A 21,779-nucleotide genomic window follows, 5' to 3' on the forward strand; every position below is an offset into this window, starting at 1 on the left:
GAACAGTTCAACTCTGAATACCTAAAATGTCTCACAACACCTGGAACAAGAGTTCCAGATAAAAAAGTAATTTTCCTTACTTTTGAAGAAGTGATGCAACACTGCAGAAACTAAGGGGAAGTGTAACTATTCCCACCAAAGGGCAATGCTGTTCTCCATGATTTGAAACACCTTATGGACTCTATACTAATCATCAGTGACAGAAGCCCAAAACACTTGGTTTCACCTGTATCTAACTCAGAAAGGTACCCTTTCTATTCAGATATGGATTTGGCCAAATTGATCTATGCTTTTGCCACCCTGTGCTTTGATCAATCCAATTTGCTCTTCCTTGGTCTGACCCAGATGCCACTCCATAACCTACAGATGGTTCATTGTACTGTATCCCATCTGTTAAATAAAGCACAGTAATGAGAATGCATCACTCCAATATTCCTCACTTTCCTTTGGTTTCCATCCTAATCCTGAACACAGCTGAAGGTCCTGATCCTTTCAGTGGTCCATGACAAAATTGCCTAAGAGAAGACCTCTTCATTCTGCTTCTTACAGAAGATGGATACAACACAGCTTCTATGCCCAAAAGGTGTCAGATTCAAACTTGAATGTATGTGACAGAAATCTCCTGCCTTCAGCACTTGCTTCTACCACACACTGTTCTTTGCTACGTTTAGCTTGTGACAAAAAGACTCATCTTTTCTTAAGATAGTTTAGCTACCAATGAAAACACCACAGCACTACATTCCTAAATAAAAAATTAAACCATGTTGTTAATAAGTAAATCACTAAGACTTCAAGGAGAAACAGTTTTGTTTTGAAGGACTTATTGAGTTTAGTGTACTACGCTTCAACACTACAGCACATACAGTAGATAAAGTTAAAACAACCTTAATAAATTTTTACTAATAACACAGAAATGTTGATAGTATTCATGTATAAAGAAAATTATTTATATTATACTGAAAGTTGGGATTCCTCAGGACATATAGTTACATGAAATAAGTGCAAGTTTGACACATTAATAGTTGTGTATACCTGGAAGAAAGTCTGAAAAGCCAGTGCAGTGCAAGAGAATTTTTAGTTATTTTACGAAGCAAAAAAAAAAATCTAAAACCCAGCTTTTCCCTTAAGATAATATTTTTCTGAAACTATACTTTTTATGTAGAAAGGTGGTCCTATTTTTCAGGAGAAGATGGATGATAACAACATTAGGCAGTTTTCTCAGTGAAATCTTGGCTTTCTTGAAATCAAGAGATTTTTTGGCATTGAATTCTATTAAGCAAGATTTCAACGCCTGAAATTTAGAAGAGAGAAATTTTCATGCTTCATTGTATCTAATTGGTGATTGAAACTCTTTGTTTTGCTTCTCATTTATTTTATTCTCTACTTTCGTGAAACACAAGTTGCAGAATAAGAAAAGGCTAACAAATGCTCTAGAACCAATCAATGTTATGAAATTAATAATAATACAAAATGAGCATGTAAGCTTATGTAGTGTCTTTCATGTAAAAGTATCCCAAGGCACTTCATAACAGAAACTCAATAAGGAGTGCAAAAGTGCTTTGTCAGATAGGATAAGCCAGGGGAAAAGGGAAAATTAATTAAGCATGGATTTAAATTTCTCAGCCAACACAGCATTTAGAACCTTGGTCAGAAAATACAATGGTTCCAATATCTATATCCAGGGAACACAATAGACTACTTCAGTCTTTAATTCTTGAGGAATTCAAAAGTTTTCCCACAGTAGTATGGGTGTGACTAACAGGAATGCAGTCTGATGGCTGCGTTTCCAAAAAGCAGTCCCTGCCCCTCTCCCTCTACTTTTTCATGGACAAGTAGATTCATATATTGATCACCTGACTTGTAGGTCAGTAAAGTCACTTGACTGTGGAGATACCCAATATGGAACTTGGTACAGCAGAAACTACAAATACCAAGTTAAGGGCTGGCTAATACCGTTCTGTGCTGTTTAGCTCACTGTTTTAAACCAATGTGTGTTTCCTTATGGAGGTAGTCCACATCTCTGACAGAGTGATCTGCTACACAGTAGTTCCTAAGACAGCATGTATTTCACAGGGAAAGATAAAGTTGCTCGGGAAAAGCTATAGCAATTGATAATACATAAATCACAGCTTTCCTGATGTTGCAGAAACTTGCACATCCTCTATTTTTCAAACATTTTTCTCTTAGGAACACATGGACCATCCCCATTTTTGGATGGCTGCCTCTTCGGATTAATGCATCCTTCTGGTGCATAAATTAGCGATGCACAGAGGAAAAAAGGAGAAGCACTAAATCTCAGGAAACTGAAGCCATACAGAAAAATTAGATTCACAGTAGAGCTGAATGAGTGACTCACCATGAATAATTTATCCGAAAAGTTAGCCTACACTTCTGTTCATGGAATAGCTATAAGAAGCTTATAATTTCCTCACTTTTATTATAAAACAAAACCTTAAAATATTGTATGTCTTCACTGCAAATAACTTCCTGTAAATATTTCATGTCCTATTTTAAGAGATGGGGGCATTTCGGTTGATCAAATAAATCACATGATGATGTTTCTGTTCCCTAGATGGATGAACCCACAAGCACGTATTTTGGATGCCTGCTGTGATTAAGCAAGCAGCTCAGTAACATGTGATGAAGAGTGAGTGTAGGGAAAATAAGTTAATTTACAAAAACTCTAAAGATCTTTCTGCAAAAATGTTTTCAGTATTTACACTGAAGCTGTAGTGAATTTTAATTCTGATTAATAACTTTAGGAATTTTCAGCTATCTGTAAATATTTTTTTCTTGTACATGGGTACTGAATAATCTGCCAGTCTTTCCAGAGCTTAATCAAAGTTTTTGGAGCAATTATTAGGATTTGGTGCACACACAGGTAGATCGAAGTAGTTATGTTGAAGTTTTACTTGAACATTTGCAGTCTGAAATATCATTGCATAGTTTGTGGTTTTGAATGGACTGACATTCTTTATGCAAGTTTGAGAAATACTCCCTGCTACTTCCATAAACTATGAAACCTCAACAAATACTTAAGGAAGAATGAGCCATTAGTGCATTTAGAATTTACAGTACTATACAGATCAGTTTTATAAAAACCATCCAGTAAAATATATTAATATCTCCTAGAATGTTCAGACATTGAAATACTGTAACACATATTACAGGAAAATGAAGACTGAATATCTGAAGATTCACCGGAAATTATTTTGTGGTGTGCCCTGACACTGGCTGAAGATAAAGACAACATACCAGAATCCTGCCCACTTCATGTTACTTTTGATTATGCTTGCATAATTATTGCTAAAATTTTGCTTTAATTTTTGGTATATCTAAAAAGTGAATCTGCATAAATTATCCTTTTTCAGATCTGTACTAAAGCTTTACAAAATACATTTGCTTGATTCTTTATTTTATAGCAGTAGCAGTGGTATAAATTTCTCAGTATAATAAGAAAATAAAACTGAAAAAATAAACAATGTGAGTTCTTACCTGAGCTCTTGAGCTATAGAGTCCACTTGAACTGTTAATAAAAGCAGGAAAGAATTAATTAGTTTACACTTCCAGACTTGTTCTTTCTGCAACCTTGCACCTGCCTATTTGTAATGACAGAGGAGTGGCTATCAAAACACAGGTGGTTATTTCATGCTAACCACAGGATTGTAGCTACTAGTGACAAATGCTAAACGAATGTGCAATTCTCACAGTTATTTTAGGATGCATGAAACCTAGAGTATGAGGTTCAGTGGAACAATAAGCAAAATAAAAATAAAAAATAAAAGTAAAAGCAAAGACCCTTGTTTTTACTGTTGTTTTTGAGAATTTAAAATCAGTTTGGGAATTGCAAAGGCTGGTGTTTACAAATTCCTGCCCACACAAGAGTATACAGCATTTTGACAAGGCCAACAGGTGTCTCTAGGGATTACTCATATTGCAGAGGCAACTTTTGTTGTTTCTACTTCTGGGAAAATTTTCTTGATATATTAATTGCTATAAGAGTGTGTGCACATGTATAAAAACATGGAGAAAAAAAATCCGTAAGTTTTACAATTGTGTTATTGGCCTTTTGAGTGAAAGGGTATGAAACCCCTATTGATTACAATTAAAATTTGCTATTCCAGCCAAACTGTTTTAACTCACAGTCCTGACCAACAGAGAAGACATGCCCTAATGCTGACCTGTAAATATTTCCTATTCAGTTTCTTTTCAAGTTCTCTGCTTGGTACTTTTGAAATACATATGAATTTTATATTAATTTCAGAGAACTGAGGGTTGCATCTAAGTTTTGATATGACAATGACTATGGTTTTTAGAAAGGTTTGTCTGTGTTCGTCCCCTTATCTGCGGTCAATGTGTGGTACTTCAGTGCTCTTCCTCTGTCTTTCCCTAAGTGAAGTCTAGCACTTTTTGCCCTTTTGATCATTTGAAAATAGAGAAGCCATACCACTCTAGTTTTTCATTCAGACCATAACTTGAACCTGAAGTCACAATATTAACAATCCAAACTAGTGAGTTGTGACAACAAATCGAAGTAGTCTGTTTTGCACAATCCTGAGAGTGCACAATTCCCATTAAAATCAGAGTGAAGAATGGGTGCTTTGTGCCTCTGAAATAGTCATAAGCAAAAATGTTCACAGGGTAGGCAAAACTCTGACATTTATCTTTAAGTATATCCATTTTTCACATGTTTTCAAGAGTCACAAAAAGTGTTATGAATTAAAATAAAAAGTTATTTTCCTGGAAGGGCTGTATTTCTAGTCAATCATGTTTTCCAGATGTTGAGATCATTAAGGGCCTGTTTATCTCTCAGTACTGCATTTCCATCTGTTCCTTACAAAAAGAGAGTAATATCTGGGAAATACAACTATGTCATAACTTTGCAAATGAAACCTGAGCACCAATACTTCAAAAAAAAATGCAAGGTTCTCTTCTGCCACATACACCTGCAGCTTTTGATTAAAGAAAATTTACTTCTGGACCATTTACACAACTAATTTATAGATAATTAATATCAATAGACAGAAAAACATTCACGTGGCTGAGACAAAGTTTTGTTATATTATTTTTAAAGCATCCATTCAATGTTGTCAACTCTACTGACTGTGGAAAATCGTTTTGGGTTGTTTTTTTGTTTTGTTTTGTTTGGGTTTTTTTGCATAATAAAAAGCATAGCCTTTATTTTCTTTGAAAAAATAACGCAAAGAAAATAACATCAGTAGATTTTTTTGGCTTTTCTTTATACCATAGCTAATAACATCATGCCTTTTAATGCCAGTCAGTGTCCTGCCTTGATTAAAAAAGCAGCCCTAAGGAAGCTACAGAGTCTCTTACTGCACATTAAGGAGTGTGCACAGGAACTATGATATTTCATGGTGTTCTGGGCACAGGTCGTGGAGCGTGCTTGCTAACTCACCCTTGGTTCCTTTGGAGCGTGTGCGCAGCTTTTTATTTTCCCCATCTGCATCCATCTGTAATATTAACACAAGGTCTTTAATTCATACCTTTTGCCATTGAGGAAAAAAAGTACTCCAATGCTTTTTTTTCACATTTCCAAAGGCTAGACAGTAATAGAAAAAAAAGAATAATCATGCCTTATTAATCTTGTCAAAGAGATAAAAAGCCATCTGTGAATATCTAGTAAATACCTAGGAGATACTTTTAATGATACAGATTTGTTTAATAAAGTGATGGTTATGAGTGACTCTGTAAGGTTTAATGACGAGGTCTGCAGGTGTTAGCTGAAGGCATAAGGTTAGAAAGAGTAATGCTGCATGAGTGCTGCTTTCAGCATCCACCTCCTGAAACAAAAGGTCCCAGAAAGCTGCCATGCCTACAGGAACTCTGCATTTTTATTGTAACTGAGGCATAGCTCTATAGCTGTGTTGGAACCTGCATTTCTGACAGCTTCATCCTTAAAACATGAAACCTTCTTGCTTGACAATGCATAACTACACATATACAGCTTTGAAATTCTTCACCACTTAATCAACTACTTCTTAAAGAAGTTTTGCTTAAAGAGACATTGAGTTACGGATTTATAGGAGGTTTTTTGGGAGAATGCAGTGTCCAGATTTGTATTTTACATTAAAAAAAACAAGCCCAAACAATCAAAAAGCCCAGACCTCCCCAGAAGTCAGCTGTTGTAATAAGTTTTCTAACTGAAATAAGAGAGTCCTTTCAAGATCAGCTGTTCTCACTATACTTTTGGCTACATCTAAACCCGAACTGGAAATATGCACCTTCTGGTCTTGGATGTGGCCCAGACACGTAATTGTAGGGGCAGGCTTTCAATCCATGGATTTTATTGCAAAACCCTGAAATTTGAAGGGATTAAGATTTTGTGTTCTGGTGTGGACAACTGCAGTGACATATTGCAGATTGTACAATGGTGCAATTTTGATGATGTCCAGGGAGGCAAACTCCTTTCTAAAAGTAACACTTAATTTTTATGTGAGGAAGACTCTCTCACCAGGAATTTTTGTCTAGGCAAAATTTTGGGAAATACGGAATTTTTCTTCAGTCTCTGAGGGAACCTTGTTATCTGTCTTTGATTTGAATCTCAGTTTCCCTGTTTGTAAAATGGTGATGATCAAATATACTGTAGAAAAAGCAACTGCCATGGGCTTCTGCAAATCAATTTGCAGACACCAGTGTCTGATTAATAAAATTGTGTTGGGTGATAGGTAGATGTGGGTACCAGAAGTTGCCAGGCATCTCTCCCTGCAAAATGTCATGAGGTAAATACTGATGTCAACAGAAGATCCTGTCTATTATATCATTTTTTCTTTCTGAGGATCAGCTGATCTGAACTGAACTAAACTGAGAAAAGAAGCAAGAAGTCCTGTTAGTGCCTTTTTCCATTTATAGAGTTTGAAGATCTGAGTATGCTTTATTTTTAGCTCTATATGACTCAGATTACCAAGATGTTTTGAAGGTCTTATCTGAAAGAACATTGCAGAATATGACAAAATTGACCTGAGAAATAAAAGAGTAAAGTCAGCCTTTTTAGGGAATAAAAAGCATTTTTCTAATTTTCTGGGATTTGTTTGTTTTTATACATGTTTGAACACTATAAGTAGCTATTGGAATCAAAATACCTATTTGCAGGAGAGAACATAAACATTTGAAAAGGGACTTGAAGAGGTGTAATTCTAGAACAAATCTAGTGATGTCTGAAATGAAAATACAAATTGATGGAAATGCACATCAAAGCCAGACAATGATACCTTTTCTCCGTTTAAATTTACATCTGATATTGATTATTAGCAGGGAAAAACATGAAGGGCTTCTGCTTATGTAGTGGGGCTGGTGGCAGCCGTTACTTGTTACTATCCTTAAAACCTGGAGAACAAGTATTTGCAATGTGACTGCAATGGTAATGGGAAACATGGCTCTGTTCTCTGATGCTGAGTTGTGATTGAAGGCACTGACCTGCCATAGACTTATAATAGGGGAGCAGGTGTGGCAATGATGGACTTTAATTTCCTTTAATAAACCTTTTATGTGCCACACTTTTACTGCCATTCTATGCTCTCCAAGGTCCTGCACATAATAGGTTCATTACTTTTGATTACTATAGTCTATTGAGACAAACAACTCCAGAACACACTATATATTATGTTCAGTTAAACCAATATAGACTATTTATCCACTGTGCATTATTTCACCTGCAACTCTACAGACAAAATTAACAACAGCTCCTGTAAGCTAAAACTATTAAAACCACTGGTACTCCTTTGTCATCATTTCATAATAAATACCACACCAATCACAGTGCTGCTATTTTAATTATGAAACAAAAAGTGTCCACTGCTTCTACTGAGCAGCAGTTACTTTGGACTAAACAGCAGGTTGCATTGTGATGAATATTTAAAAACTGCACAAAGAGTGAAAACCAATGATAAAATCAATGCAGGTGATTTTTCAATTGATTTTCTTTCCTTGTGAAACTTTTGAACTATGAGATATCTTTTTATCAACTCAAACATAAAATTTATAGAACAGTTTAGCCTAGTGCATACGTATATCAAAATAGTCATCATGTCTGTGCTGCATAAAGACACCTTAACTTACGAAAGAGTCCTATGCATTAACTTGAAATACAAAAGTAACTGAATAAAACTGAAATCTCTTAACTGTGTCAGCAAAAAAACCTCTCTTGCTCAAAATTTAAATGTAGTATCTTTGTAGCTTAGCAGTTCTTTCAGAGACAGCCTGATACTACGCAAATGAAGTGGCTTGTGTCTGTTTTTCTTCTACATAGTGATAATTTTACATTAAATTACAGCAAAGGATGGTCAGCAAAAAGCATTCAAACTTTCAAGTCACCCATGGAACAACAAGATGATTAAATTCTGAGAAATTCTTGCCAACCTTTTTAGAGGTAATTGTTATCAATGTGTTAATTTTGGACATATATTATTACTGTTGTGTACTGTGAAGGTTGGATGGATTCTGGAAGGTGCCTCATGCTGTCAAAGCTGGGGGATGGTCACCTTCCCTCCCACTACATATGTTGTCTTGAGTCAAGAACCCATAAGGGGTAAATAGAATGGTTATATCTGCACAAAGTCCTCACACAATATCTCACTACTAAATTTTTTAGCCATCAGGACCATGGGGATAATAAAATGTGTACCAGGAAAATTTTATTGGGGGTTATAGTCCCATAATTTTTAAGGGCAAGCTTTACAAAAATAATGGCAAGTGAATAGTGGAACTAAGTCCACTTAATCTTTGTGTCTTATAGATAGATTCTCTGATTTGATGGATTTTAAACTCATCTAAACATTTTCTTTTCAAAATTTGTTGAAGCTAGCTAATGGACTCTAAAGGAATTAGTGGGAAACATGCAGCCAGAAACACAAGGACAGAGGTGCAGCAGCTCTGCAGTCCCAAATCATTAAGCAAGTAGGCTAAGAAATAAATGCTTGCTGCTTCAGTTATGCTCCATTTCTGTGATCTCAAAATTTACTGAAAATATTGATGTTGAATAATTTTCTGAAAACATGTTCCAGCAAATCTCCCCAGGTTTGTGAATGCCCTCTGTCTGACTTTGTGAATTTCTTTCTGATCCATCCTCCACTTTTCCTTCAATGTTCATTGAGATTTAAGCATAAGCCAACAACTAGATCGCAGAAAACTGACTGGAGTCACTGACAATACCCCAAATTCTGCTTGGCTCAAACTGTAATAATTTGCTATTTAACTGCTACAGGGTATTCATGTTTCTCCAGATTAATTTACTGGTGGAATAGCAGCAATCGTACTTTCTGAGCAAACTATTTCAGAGTTCGTGGCTGCAGGAACCAAATGGTACTTCTTTTGTTTGTACCATCCCACTGCAGTTAACAGACTCGAGAGCAGCACCTGGAAATACTTCCCTGAGTGAGAGAATCAGGATTTGGCTCTGAGTTTGGTTTTTTGTGTGCCTGGAGTCTGTCTGTGCACATGTGCATGTACTGATGTTATAATAGGATCCAAGAATATGACTAACAGCGGAAAATAGGGCATGTGCAATAAATTATAATAATGACAATAATAATAGTAGCAACTATTTCAGTTTACTTGCACATTTTTAAATTTGAATTTCAGAAATTAAATTGACACTACTCTCTTGGTAAGACAGTTTTACAGCACATCACTGTGAAATAAGCTATGACTTAGGGAAGCCAGTGCTGCTGACTTAGGTAAAAGTAAAATGCATCTCCTGGAAAGATTTCATGTAAGAGCTATGTACTTTGTAATTTCCATTGTAATCTTCATACAAACATGACTTTCCTGGAGTGGTTTTCACATTGCTGTAGTGTCAGTCTGTTTTCTTTTGCATAACGGGCTAGTGGAAAGGAATTTGCTGGTTTATCTAAAGACTGTAAGCTTTATCATTGCACTGTGATTTTCCGACTAAAAGTTACACCTGATTTTCAACATTAAATTTGGGGAATCGTTTCACTAGGAAATTTTTACCTGATTTTGAGATGTCTGGAAAAAGAATAGCTTTTCTCTACAGTTTTTAATTTAAGAATTACTTAAGTTACTATTGAGACAACAGCTATATCTGTCACAAGCTTAGTGAACTCAGCCAGAGGAAAAAACCTAAATAATTTTTAAAGCACACAAATACATTCTAAAGTCTCCAACACAAGCCACAAACTTCAAAGTTGAAGTCAGATTCTGCTAAGGACAATGAACCGAACTGTTCTATACTGTGCCCCACGGTGACACAACACTCTGTGTACTTCTCCCTACAGTGGATAATACCCTCAGAGAAAGCTTTTCAGTGGTTTTGGTGGTCATATCTTGATATTTCTTTTCAATAACTCATTTAAGATTCTACCACATAAAAAGATAATAAAGTCATAGAGAAAATTTTTTTTAGTAAATCTGAAATCATGATTTCTTACTGCCCATCCAGAAGTGTTGAGCACTATTTGGCTGTCTGTGTATATGTGTGCTGACTGAACCTTTCTCTTAGCTTACAATAACATTTTTAATATGAAGTATTAATCTTACACTGACAGTGAGAAGTATGGTGAGAAAAAGAAATGCCAAGAATGCATATAGCAACTTCTAGACAAAGTTATATATTTTCATTGCTGGCAGTAAAGAGTAATCCAGAATCCAAATATAATTTTTTTAGAGACATTGCTTGTAATGTGGTTAAAGCTTCTTTCTCTTCTTTTTCTTTTAATGATATGTTGAAGACCAAAAAGGAAAAATATTTACAAATGTGTTCTTAAAGACTATCGCTAAAAATAAGCCTTGTTTTGTGATTTTGATTATTCCTAACCAAGGAGTCATTTCGTCTTTATTACTGAAAATTTTGCTTTAGTTTGCTCAGTGCTATTCCTGATTTCTCTAGGAAAAAGTTGAATGACATGGAAATAATTGGTTCAGCTCTATGAATTTCTCAGGAATTAAAATAAGTCCACCTACTAAATGCAAACTTTTAAGCATGTTTATAACATATAAATCATCAAAAATTTGTCATTTTATAGTGTGATTGAATGGTGTGCACATTCTTGAGAAGTAGATTTTTTAATATTGATTTCAGTACTTCAAAATATGCAGCGGCAAAATAAGCCTTAAATCAGAGGCAAGCTTGAATAGCTTTGTAATGAGGATGATTTATTTTGATTCTCACTTATGATTTCTGAGTTGTCACTGCTGTTGTATACTTCATCCATGCAACTTTGCACAACTGGCAGTGCTGAATATAAACCAAAGCCATATGTTTATGTCCTTTTGCCAAACGACTACAGCAAATAGTTCTATTATTCCCTTAGGTAACCAACGTGTGCCAAGTATTTCTATTAGTCTTCTTTACCAAGGCTTTAGAGGGCAGAGTCACAGCTTTATGAAATTAAGGGGCAACTGCTAGCTTTTTAAATTCAGAGAAAAATTATATAGTATACCACACTGAAATGCAGCTCAACCCAGGCTACTTTCTGGAGGCTTTTCACTCTGGATTATTATTTTTTATGTAGTTCAAGGTCTTGTCACTATTTTCTCTGCTACTATATATTAAATATCATTTTTTAGAAGAAAGAAAGAGGCAATATTAAAAAAAAGCTTTGACACATTGAGCTCTTTTTAAGTACACTAAAGTTTTAGCCCACCCGACTGCTATATAGTTAAAAAAATCCTAAAACAATAAGCCTTATACATATATATATATACAAAACATCACTAATAAGTTATCCCTGAAAGATAAAATTTTAGCACTGCATTATGAAATATATTCTCATTCCTGGACTCATACAAATTCAAAGATACTTGTGTTACTGACAGTATGTATGGCTAATGAGTGTAATTCACACACTTAACTAGAATTTCTACATATTTACAAAAATTTTCACCTCTTCAACTGTTTAATACTGCTGTACCTGACTGTTGAAGACTTTTCTTAAAACAGCAGAGATTATGCAAGAAAAGTAGTCCTAGTGCACAAGGCTCTACACATGAAACCACATAGTATTCTACTACTAATATACAGATACATTTCTACTCAAATTAATTTTTGTAAATCAATTATCCCACCTTTGCGTGTTTCCAGGTGAAAATATGTGCAGATTCCAAAGGACCAAATTCGTCACACAGCCCAAGATGACTTGCCTGATTTAACAGATAATCCTCAAATTCATTCTCTGGAAAAAACATACAAGCAAACAAAAAGAAAAACAACAAAAGAAAACAGAAAAACAGCTGTACTAAATAACATATGGATGAAACAAGACACTCTTTAAATCAAATGGGTAAATAATCCAGGTGCAATATATTCTTCAGCGGTTTTACAAAGATAGGGTGTAGAGGCATCAATGATGCTTCTAAAAGGTGTAAAGAATAGGGTATTTTCTTTTCTTATGGTACTTTCTTTATCTCATTAATGCCTTATGAAATAGACCTTCTCTAAGAAAGTTTTGCTTCTTGTGTGGACAAAAACCTACCGTTTCTATATTTAGAAATCCTTAGTCAAATATTTTAATTGCATCAGAACCTCTTTGACTGAGTAGGATGGTTCAGTACATGATGTAAAACAAATGAGAAGCATTCTAAAATATTTTAAAAACAGAAGAAAACTCCTCTGTTTTATTTTTTCTGATTTTGAATATTAAAGTTTGGCAGGCTGATAGTGTTCGCAGCATAAGACAGATTAAGGAAATCTTTGACATTTCTCCATGCTCAATTTTTATTCCTTTCTGTGAGGTACTTTATGCTAAATCAACAGTAACAGCGAGGGAAGTAGAGCTCCAGAAGTTTATCTCTGAGTGTACAATACCGAGATCCTTGTTTTCAGAAATACTGAATACCCAAACCCTTCTGACATTTATACGCACTTGCAACCTGGAAGAATCTCACAATGAGCAGTTATTAAGGGCAAGATTTACTTTGGCATCACTCCTGGCACTGGTGACCAAAACATAAAAATTTCACTATCAGTTGCAACTTCAGAGGTCTGTTTCACATATTATCCAGTGTATTTAGTAAAATAGATTTATTCATTGAAGGTATTTCAATCATGACAAAGTTTGCAAATAAACTTTGGGAACTTTGACTATTTATTTAGTGGTATCTGATGATGTTATTTTCAGCAAAATTTGAAATGTTACATTTCTGAAATTGGAAAGGCTCATTCTAAACAGATTCTCAGGGAAGCCAGAGTTTATTGAATAACTAGTTTCTGCTTGTGTCCCAATAGATAGGATGTTAGTTTCATCCCATCAAGAACTTTTAATTAAAATAAGTACACTTTTATCAAATAATGGAACAGGCAACAGATGTAAGATGATAAAGAGAAAACCCAGAACAAAACATCCCAATACCAAAAGGATTTTTAAGCATTTTTTTAGCCAATATGTTGCTAGAAAGAGATATTGTTTATCCTCAAAGGCCTATTTTCTTGTTATTCTATTTCAACATTCATAAAGAAAAACCCCAAAACCACAAAAGAAGTCTCAAAGCCTTCTACCTTCCTCTTTGTTCAAAATACACTAATCTAAAACAAAAGATCTCAGAGAATAACTGCAATGGTGAGCAAAGCTCTTTCTAAAGACTAAAACTTAGCAGATTTTTGTCTACAATTCTAGCACCTTAAGTATTTATTAACAATGTATTTTTCCTTTACTTTCTCCAAGATTGCCAATAAAGAACGAAATCACATAAGGGAGTAGCTGTAAACCCTTTGAGTTCCCCAATGTCAAACTCATTAGCATCCGAATAACCACACAGCAGCACATCATCTGCACAATTGCAATTTTTTACTACTTTTAATAGCGTTTCTCAAAGGGCTCATTTTCAACTTTCTTCAGTGGTTAGTTGGTTCTCTGGGGAAAAGGAGCTTCCTGACGCTCACAGCTTCCACTCAACAACCAGGCCGTTTGCTGTCAGAAGCATCAGCCCTCTGCCCTAAACCCATCTGCTGTCTCTCTCATCCTAAGGGACCGAGAGTTAAGACAGCACAGCTGAGATCCACTTGGAAAAGTGCACAAAGGACAAGGAAAAATACACAAAACTTTTCACATTTAACTTTACATAATAAGCTAGTATGTTGAAAATTCTCCTCAAAAGAAAAGGAGTTTGGACTGGGACAGGTCTTGGGGGGGCAGGTTTTAAAATTGAACTGAAAAACTACATGCAACAGTGTCAAAGAACAAAAACCTGCACCCCTCTGCTGTGTTTAAACACAGCAGAAGTTACTGGTTAGTAAGTCTAACTGTGCTGGGTTTGATTTCTTTCACATAACAGGGTGCTGGCTGTGATTCAGCTGATTCGTGGGTGAGTACGAACATTTGAAGATACGGTGTTTCATAAAAGGTCTAATACAATGTCATGCATCTGTCATGCTATAAACAGGGTCTGTAGGATTGTGCTGTGTCACGGGATGTGACATACCCCTAATGTAACATAAACTATGTGTCACCCCTGTCCACCCTCCAAGAAGTAAGTTATATTTCAAATATAAATGTTAGGATCTGATAGTTCAGGTAGCAAAAAAGGCTTGGTGCTGATTTCACAGAAATATCAATGTCTTACACAAAATTTATTTAGTAATTCTGATTATAAAAATCAATTATAAAATTGATCATGGGCCAAATTTTGAGGTATTGCAAGAAGTGCAGAAGTCTGCAAAACCAGCTGGAGAAAATAAGATCTCAGCCTCAAGAGCCCACAAAGTACATCTAACTAGATTGTTGGTGACTTTAATGATAAGATCATTATTGATGGAAATCAGGCAGAGATAACTTACTTATTTGTCAATCACTGTTCTTTGGTGGGGTCACTCCCCTTGGGTCCACATGTATCTTCATTTGGCCCAATCTATTCATAGCTTGCATCAACTCATTTCTCTTTTTTAGTCAAGAATTCAAAACAATTTATGCTTACACTTCAACTGCCTATGTGTCTGAACAGTATTTTTTATTCTGGAAGTTGAAGCCTGCCTGCCTATAGAGAAAACTTTCACCCTTTTCAACCACCATCTCAGTTCAACTAGAATAATAAACTTCATAAACCCACAAAGATGGAATATATGAGTTGCTTGATTTGTCAATGTAATTGTTCAGTGAAATCACCTGGAGCCTTAGCAATTCATTCTTCAGTTTATAGCCATTTCCAGTGCAATATGATTTTGTACTGACTCTGAAGTGCCATCCTACTGAGATCCATGAGTCATGCCAGGATACTGATGTGAATCACAGTTTAGGTCCTGATCCTCAACATCAGATGTGTGTGACAAATCCCTTCAAACAACTATTTTTGTTGACCCCTTGTCTATGGGTAAAAGTCCACTCATTCAGGTCAGATTGCTAGAGATCCTGATGATTTTAAAATGAGAAAAGACATATTGTGCAACCACAAAATTATCTCAGCAAAAGTCTGAAGTTGTTTTCTCTGTCAATACTCAAAGCTGTACTATATTTGTGAAGGATCCCAAAAGCTTTTTTAAGCACAATACATTGCATTTCCAACATAATAATTTGATTTTCTCTCATTTACCATATCAGTGGTTGATATATTGCAAATATGGGAATGGATAATCACTACCGTTTGTGATTTGTTAACTTAGAATAAAAGTAATATCTAAGGAAACAAAATCCAGTGAGCTCACCAGTATGATCCCTGAACATTTCTTGTGTTTCTACAGTGACAGTGATTTCTCTTTCTCAAGACAGAATAATGCAGCATATTCAGTATTTAGTATTTGAGAAAATAATATGTGAAAGAAAGATACAATTACAAATAAATGAAGACATATTTAGCTCAGGACTTCAGTCAGATCTTTATCCTGCACAGTCTGAAGTCTGTAACTTTACACGTTAAATTCTGCACAAACCTCAAGGAGATCCCAAGGTGCATGTAAAATATTCAGTGCATGAGGAACCAAATTTCATTTGGCCTACACCCTCACTGCAGCAAATCTGCAGGATTCTATTTGAAAACAACTTTTTTTTTGTGTATAATTTGACCTTCAGAAAGGAGTTTCCTTGGGGCAGAGTACTCATCTTTGCACTTGTTTTATTCAGTGCAAAGTACACAGGAAGTAGAATTTTTACTGTTCCAACAATCACATTTTCTTTCTCAACTCTAATGCTAAACTTTATCTTATTTTGTTCTACCATGAGATGAACAGGAGGTCACATTAGCAGTACGAGATAGGCTGGTAACACAGGCAGTTGTCCTAGTAGCTGCAAAAATCTTCACTTCCACTCATCCTCTCTTTTAAACAGGGCAGTAATTCCAATGCCAAGATCATATTTCACCTAGCAGTGGAGTTTAACTTTCACCTGATTTAAGCAACAAACTATCCCTCAAAGATGCTGGAGGCTTTGCTGTAATTAACATAACTACATTTAGATGCTATTCATGACCTATAATTCCAACACCTTGTGAAAAAAAAAAAAGGTTGCAAGCTGTAAACATTATAAACATATTCAAATAAGCTTAACGCAATCTGCCATGCTTATTTCTGCCTAGATCATGGACCAGCGAAATGGTTAATGCAAATGGATTTATAATTTGCTTTGGGGGGCCAGTTTCTTCTCCTTATTTATTAGCCCAGCTGATGGGGCAGATTTGATGAGGCACTTCTGGAATAATTGAGTCATCACACAAAGAAGGCTGCTAGCATTCAGAGTGGTTTTATCAGCAGCAAGCAGGCCTGATTACTGACAATTACACTCTGATCCGGTGATGGAGGAGAAAGAGCCAACGAGTGGGAAATGTCCGTGTTTCTATCCAGGAATAATTTCTACATTCATTTTACATGCTAAGTGTTTCCTATCTCTGCATAATAAACTGTAAACAGGAATAGATGGCACAATGTCCCTTAATATTTCCTGGTAATGAAGACACAAATGTACAGTGAGTGCTGATAAATATAGATGAAACATAAGCTATTCTCTGAGTCTGTATTGTTACCTTTAAAATAAATGCATTTTGGTGGTAAAAGCATAATCATAGCTAATGCAAAAAAATGACAGAAGATTGAAGCTGTCCTTGTAACTACACAGAAACTTTGTAAAAGTCCTGTTAATCACTGCTGCTCTAGAGGCTCATAAGCTGAAGGTGATATACTGGAAAGAACATCATTTTGTTTCTCAATAGTCAACTATGTAGGAGCACTTTTGCTTTGACACAGTAAAGGGGAGCAACAGCAGTGACCTCCATTAACACTTCAGGGATAGAGCACATCTCAATGCTAAACTGAAAAACAATGAAGCTGGTCCTAGAAGACATCTTCACTATGATAAATTCTCATTTCCCTCTCATCAGCTTTAAGACAGTGTTCATAATGAATAATAGAGCTAGACCACAGATTTCATGAGTTGTGTAAAGCAATACATTATTGCCTTTAGAACATTATTTTTATAGCAATTTAGATGCTGTAAAATGACAGTTATTAACAAAATTCTGCAAGCAGAACTTTGGAAAAATCTGTTTCTTTGGGGGAAAAAAATGGGGGAAAAATGGGGGAAAACATGAAAACAGATATAGTGGAGAGTTGAAAAGTAATTTTGTGTTTGTTGATGGGGAATTACAGATTTCAGCTAGAAAAAGTTAATGCTCTGGTCTAGGGAGACTTTTCCTTTTTAAGAGTTGATCAGGCATGAAACACTGAATAATAAACTTTTGCATGCTTGTTTATTCCTTCTCCTCTTTTTAAACTAATTCATAGCTTCAAAAGAACTAAAAGTTATTCTCTGCTCGCCTGCAGTAACTATGGCAACTATGTTTCATTAAAGTAGCCACTTAACTTCAAGGCTTGTGTTACAATGATATGCATTATTTTGAGTAAAACCACACCATAACAACCTTATGATTTCAGAGCAATTTTAAAAGAAAGTTCAAAGAGCATGCGTCATTGACTCTGGAACACAGGGTTTGTTTTCTTTTAAAACATGTTTACTCTTTTCCAGCCAGGATGACTTTCCCTGCACCGAGTCATCTCTGTTGAGAGGCATTGTGTGGGGGGACCACTACCGCCTTCAGCAAGAGATGGCCATGATCTGCTCACTGAAGGGCTGCCCAGGAGCTGCAGGATTGTGGCCAGCAGGAGATGCCTGAGCACACAGATCAGCACAACTAAGAACAGCAAAATTCTGTGGGTTTAATTACTGTGTTACCGACCTCTTCAGTATCAGAAAGATCCTGGTCTGGTTCTGATGTTTGCTACATGCCTGCTTTTTAGCCACCACCATTACAGTCTTTCTACCGTACTTGATTTGCAGCAAGCTGGTTAGGAATTGATGGGTTTCAAGGGCAGTTTTATGGGGTGCTGTTACGGTTGCACTGAATCTCTACAGAAGTTCTGAAGCTGGTTAAGTTCAGTAAAAGTGGTCACCTCTCAAACATGTACAGGCTTAATCTAGGTTCTTTTATTCCTTCCCTGTGATTTCTGACTGTTCCAGAAGTATTTTTTAGGAATATTTTAATAGTCAGAATTAGGACATCTCAATTCTTGTGCTGGACAAACCCCATGTCTAATCAGCTGACTGTACATTTTTGACATGGAGTTAAAAGGAACAATAAACCTAAAAATACAGACTACATTTATGAAAAGAAGTATAACTACCATTCTGCTCTCCTACGCATTCATCTTGCCCTTTCTGAACAAGTTCTCTTCATTAAGCATGACAGGCATGTCCCAGGAAAGGGAAAGTCACACAAAGGGAAGAAGTGTGCCTTCCCTCAACATGCAAATCACATATGTTCATTAACTTCAAGAGTGCCATGTGAAGTACAGTCTGCCACCATTTAAAAGACTTGTAATGACCCTAACTGCTAAAGATAATGGGGGCTTGCTTACACTACTGCACTGCCCTGAAGATCTTAGGAACATGCTGAAGAGCACAGGAAAAAAAAACCCAAGAACAAAAATACCACCTTGCAAATGAAAGCAGTAAAGGATATCCAGAAAATTGACTAATACTTGTCAGATACCAAAATGTGCATGTCAAATATTCCCTGGGACAGACTTCTTATGCAAAAGGTTTTGCTCATCGTATGTTTGCATCTGGTAAATGGAGCAAGGAAAAGCATGTTCAGTTTATTCAAACTTATGATAAAAGTTGGCATCACCAGGAATGGTGGTTCAAATTCTATTTTCAGAGCCTTTTATGTTTCTAAAGTGGGACAAAGATTATTTCCTAAAATGACACCTGTCTTCTGCCATAGACATAAATAGAAAGCACCATGACTGAGCAAATAACTGGAAAAAAAGGGATTCTGGAATTCTCTTCCTACCTCTGCCACTGATCGATTCTGTGCCCCTCAGCAAGTCTTTCCACCTTTCAGCTAAATGAGGATAACAACACAGAGTGCTGTAAAGTGCTTTTGTGCATTTCTAAACATACTTTAATGTAGCAAATACTATTTTTATCATCATGCATTTATCAGTTCAGTAGCCTGCTCATTTCACTTCCTCTGAAATTCAGCTTGAAATGTTTCCTCCTTCACTGCAGGCTTTTTTACCAAAAAAAAAAAAAGAAGAAATTAAAAAAGGACAATACTGAGAAGGATGGGTACTAACAAACATATGGTGAATGGCAAAATAATTTAAAACACATTTCCATTCTCTTCTCTCCTAAAATCTTAGGCAATCTGGATATAACTGTCATCTTTACATGTCAGATCCTTATCTTAAAAATCTGTTTGTTTTCCTGTATAGAGAAATACTCTCCGAGAAAATATCTTTAACTCTTTTCCTTTGATTTTTGCTCTCATTGCTGAAAATGTCAATGAGGTGTACATATATATGTGTGTGTGTGTGTACATATATATTTTTTTTTTCTGTGTAAATAAATATATTTATATCTATATGTTTGTGGTAACATTAAGTTCAAATATCATGCTCAACAAGCACTGTGTTTAATTTAAAAGATACTGAAAGAGGAAAGTTTCTTTCAAGGTGAACCTCTTAGATGTGTGGTAGGGAAGTGGCCTGTGGTACCACTAAACAATGCTGAATTAAAAATATTGTTACAGGAACATATCTTTGTAGTACTATTTTGTATTGGCAAAATAATAGTAATCATTCTATTGCAGCAAACTGGACTAGAGGAAGATGAAAAAAATCATCCTATGGAGAGGTGTCTTGCAAACTTTGTCACATTAAACTCAGTTACCCTTGAGATTCCCTAGTGTAAGCCTGGCTGCACTGAAAACAGCCAGGACACTCTGGTGGACCTCAATAATACATGTTATCTCCATGTGAAAGCACTCACACACACTTGGTGTTAATCACACAGGTATACAAATGCACGGTCCTGGCCAGGAGGTCTAACAAAGTAAGGTGATCAAAAACTGTTTTGCATGTGACAGCTTTAAATAATAAACAGCAGTTTAGAAATTCCAAAAGCGCACCAATGAAATTTTATTATTTTAGGTGATAGTTATGTCATTCTTGGTAAGCAGGCCTTAATCAGGCGTCTGCATAACTATGTAATAGTCTGGCTTGTTGTTTGGGCTCTTATTAAATCGTGGGCTCTGTGTCTTATGTTGGAACCTCAAGTGCCAAAATGCGTGCAGGAAAGGGGGTGGGCTGAGGGGTGGCTTTTGTGCTCAAGGCATAATCTTCTTTCTTTCTTTTTATTTTCATATGCTGTGCTTCTCTATTCAGGAGACATATTTTTGTTTTCTTTAGAAGAGGTCTGCATCATTTTGCATCAGATCTGTGTCCTGATACAAGAAGTAGTAACTGTGACTTTTAAATAATCAGCCTCACTAAAGCCTCCATTATGGCAACCAACAACCTTAAATCATTTTGACAGTGCATTCTCTGCACTGCCCATATACTTGGAGGCTGTCCTCAAAACACTGAAAGCTGGGACAATATTCATGGTTAAGAAAAGTCCAGAAGCAGCCAAACAGGTGGGCACTTCTTTCAGAAAAGACCTTTTTTGATAGAAGACCTTTTGTACACTAGTTCTATCCTAGGCCCCTTTCAGGAGCTACACCTGAGAGAGAAAGTGAATTATCAATGACTTTGTTTTAAAGAATCAGTGGTTTAACACTAATTTCTAATCAGATCCTACAGAAAGGAACAGCTCGCATGGCAGCTGTACTTTTCCCAGGGTTAATTACCTTTCACTGCTCTCTACTAATGAGTCAGCTGTTCCTGTCATCACACAACTACACTGTGTTCATCTGTAGCTCTAGCTGTGGACAAACACAGTAGCTAGAGCCCTGTTTACATATTGGCGAGGTTTGTTGTGAAAAGAATTTGCAAAGCGTTCAAAAAAAAAGAAATACTTAAAACTCCTTCCATTCCCATGTCTCTTTTCATGGAAACAACATTATTTTTCAGGGAAACAACATGTTTTTCAGGTTACTAAATGCATCAAGAGGAGTAGAAATCTAAGGACATAAAAGCTAATGAAAGGGGTTTTTTTTGCAATATTGCATAATAATTTATATAAGGAAGATTAGATCCCTGTAGCCATTTATCTTGTCTTACCTGATTGTTGAGTGAGGATGTTTATTTATAGCTTGATGACCTAGGAACTAGAAAACTTCTTTATAAAATATTGGTTTAAATAATAAGTGGTAATAGCACAAGAATTAATGCAGCTAGGGAAATAGTTTGTACTATTTTATATGGCAAACCTTAATGAGACAACAATTTAAGACTTTCAGTAAACTGTTAACGTTTTTATGTAACTCCAACAGGTAATTCAATAGCAAGTAAATAGAACACGTCATTTTCTAGCTAGGTTGAACAGGATGCATTTTTTTATAGCCATATAAGATCACTACTGGTTATTATTTCAGCTTTCTTG

At 35.8% G+C, this 21,779-nt stretch overlaps 1 protein-coding gene across 5 annotated transcripts in view; it reads right to left on the reverse strand.

Moving 5' to 3' along the window:
- The window catches only part of ST18 (ST18 C2H2C-type zinc finger transcription factor), a 168,837-nt gene that overhangs the window by 62,711 nt on the left and 84,347 nt on the right, over positions 1–21,779 (reverse strand). For all 5 annotated transcript variants that reach the window (XM_010401183.4, XM_010401184.4, XM_010401182.4 and 2 more), the window contains 3 exons: positions 12,043–12,149; positions 5,417–5,471; positions 3,496–3,526 (listed from right to left, as the gene is read on the reverse strand). In XM_010401183.4, the coding sequence (XP_010399485.1) occupies positions 3,496–3,526; positions 5,417–5,471; positions 12,043–12,149 (193 nt within the window). The remainder of the gene's footprint in view (positions 1–3,495; positions 3,527–5,416; positions 5,472–12,042; positions 12,150–21,779) is intronic.

Source organism: Corvus cornix, chromosome 2, assembly GCF_000738735.6.
Source record: "Corvus cornix cornix isolate S_Up_H32 chromosome 2, ASM73873v5, whole genome shotgun sequence".
In the NCBI taxonomy this organism is placed as follows: domain Eukaryota; kingdom Metazoa; phylum Chordata; class Aves; order Passeriformes; family Corvidae; genus Corvus; species Corvus cornix.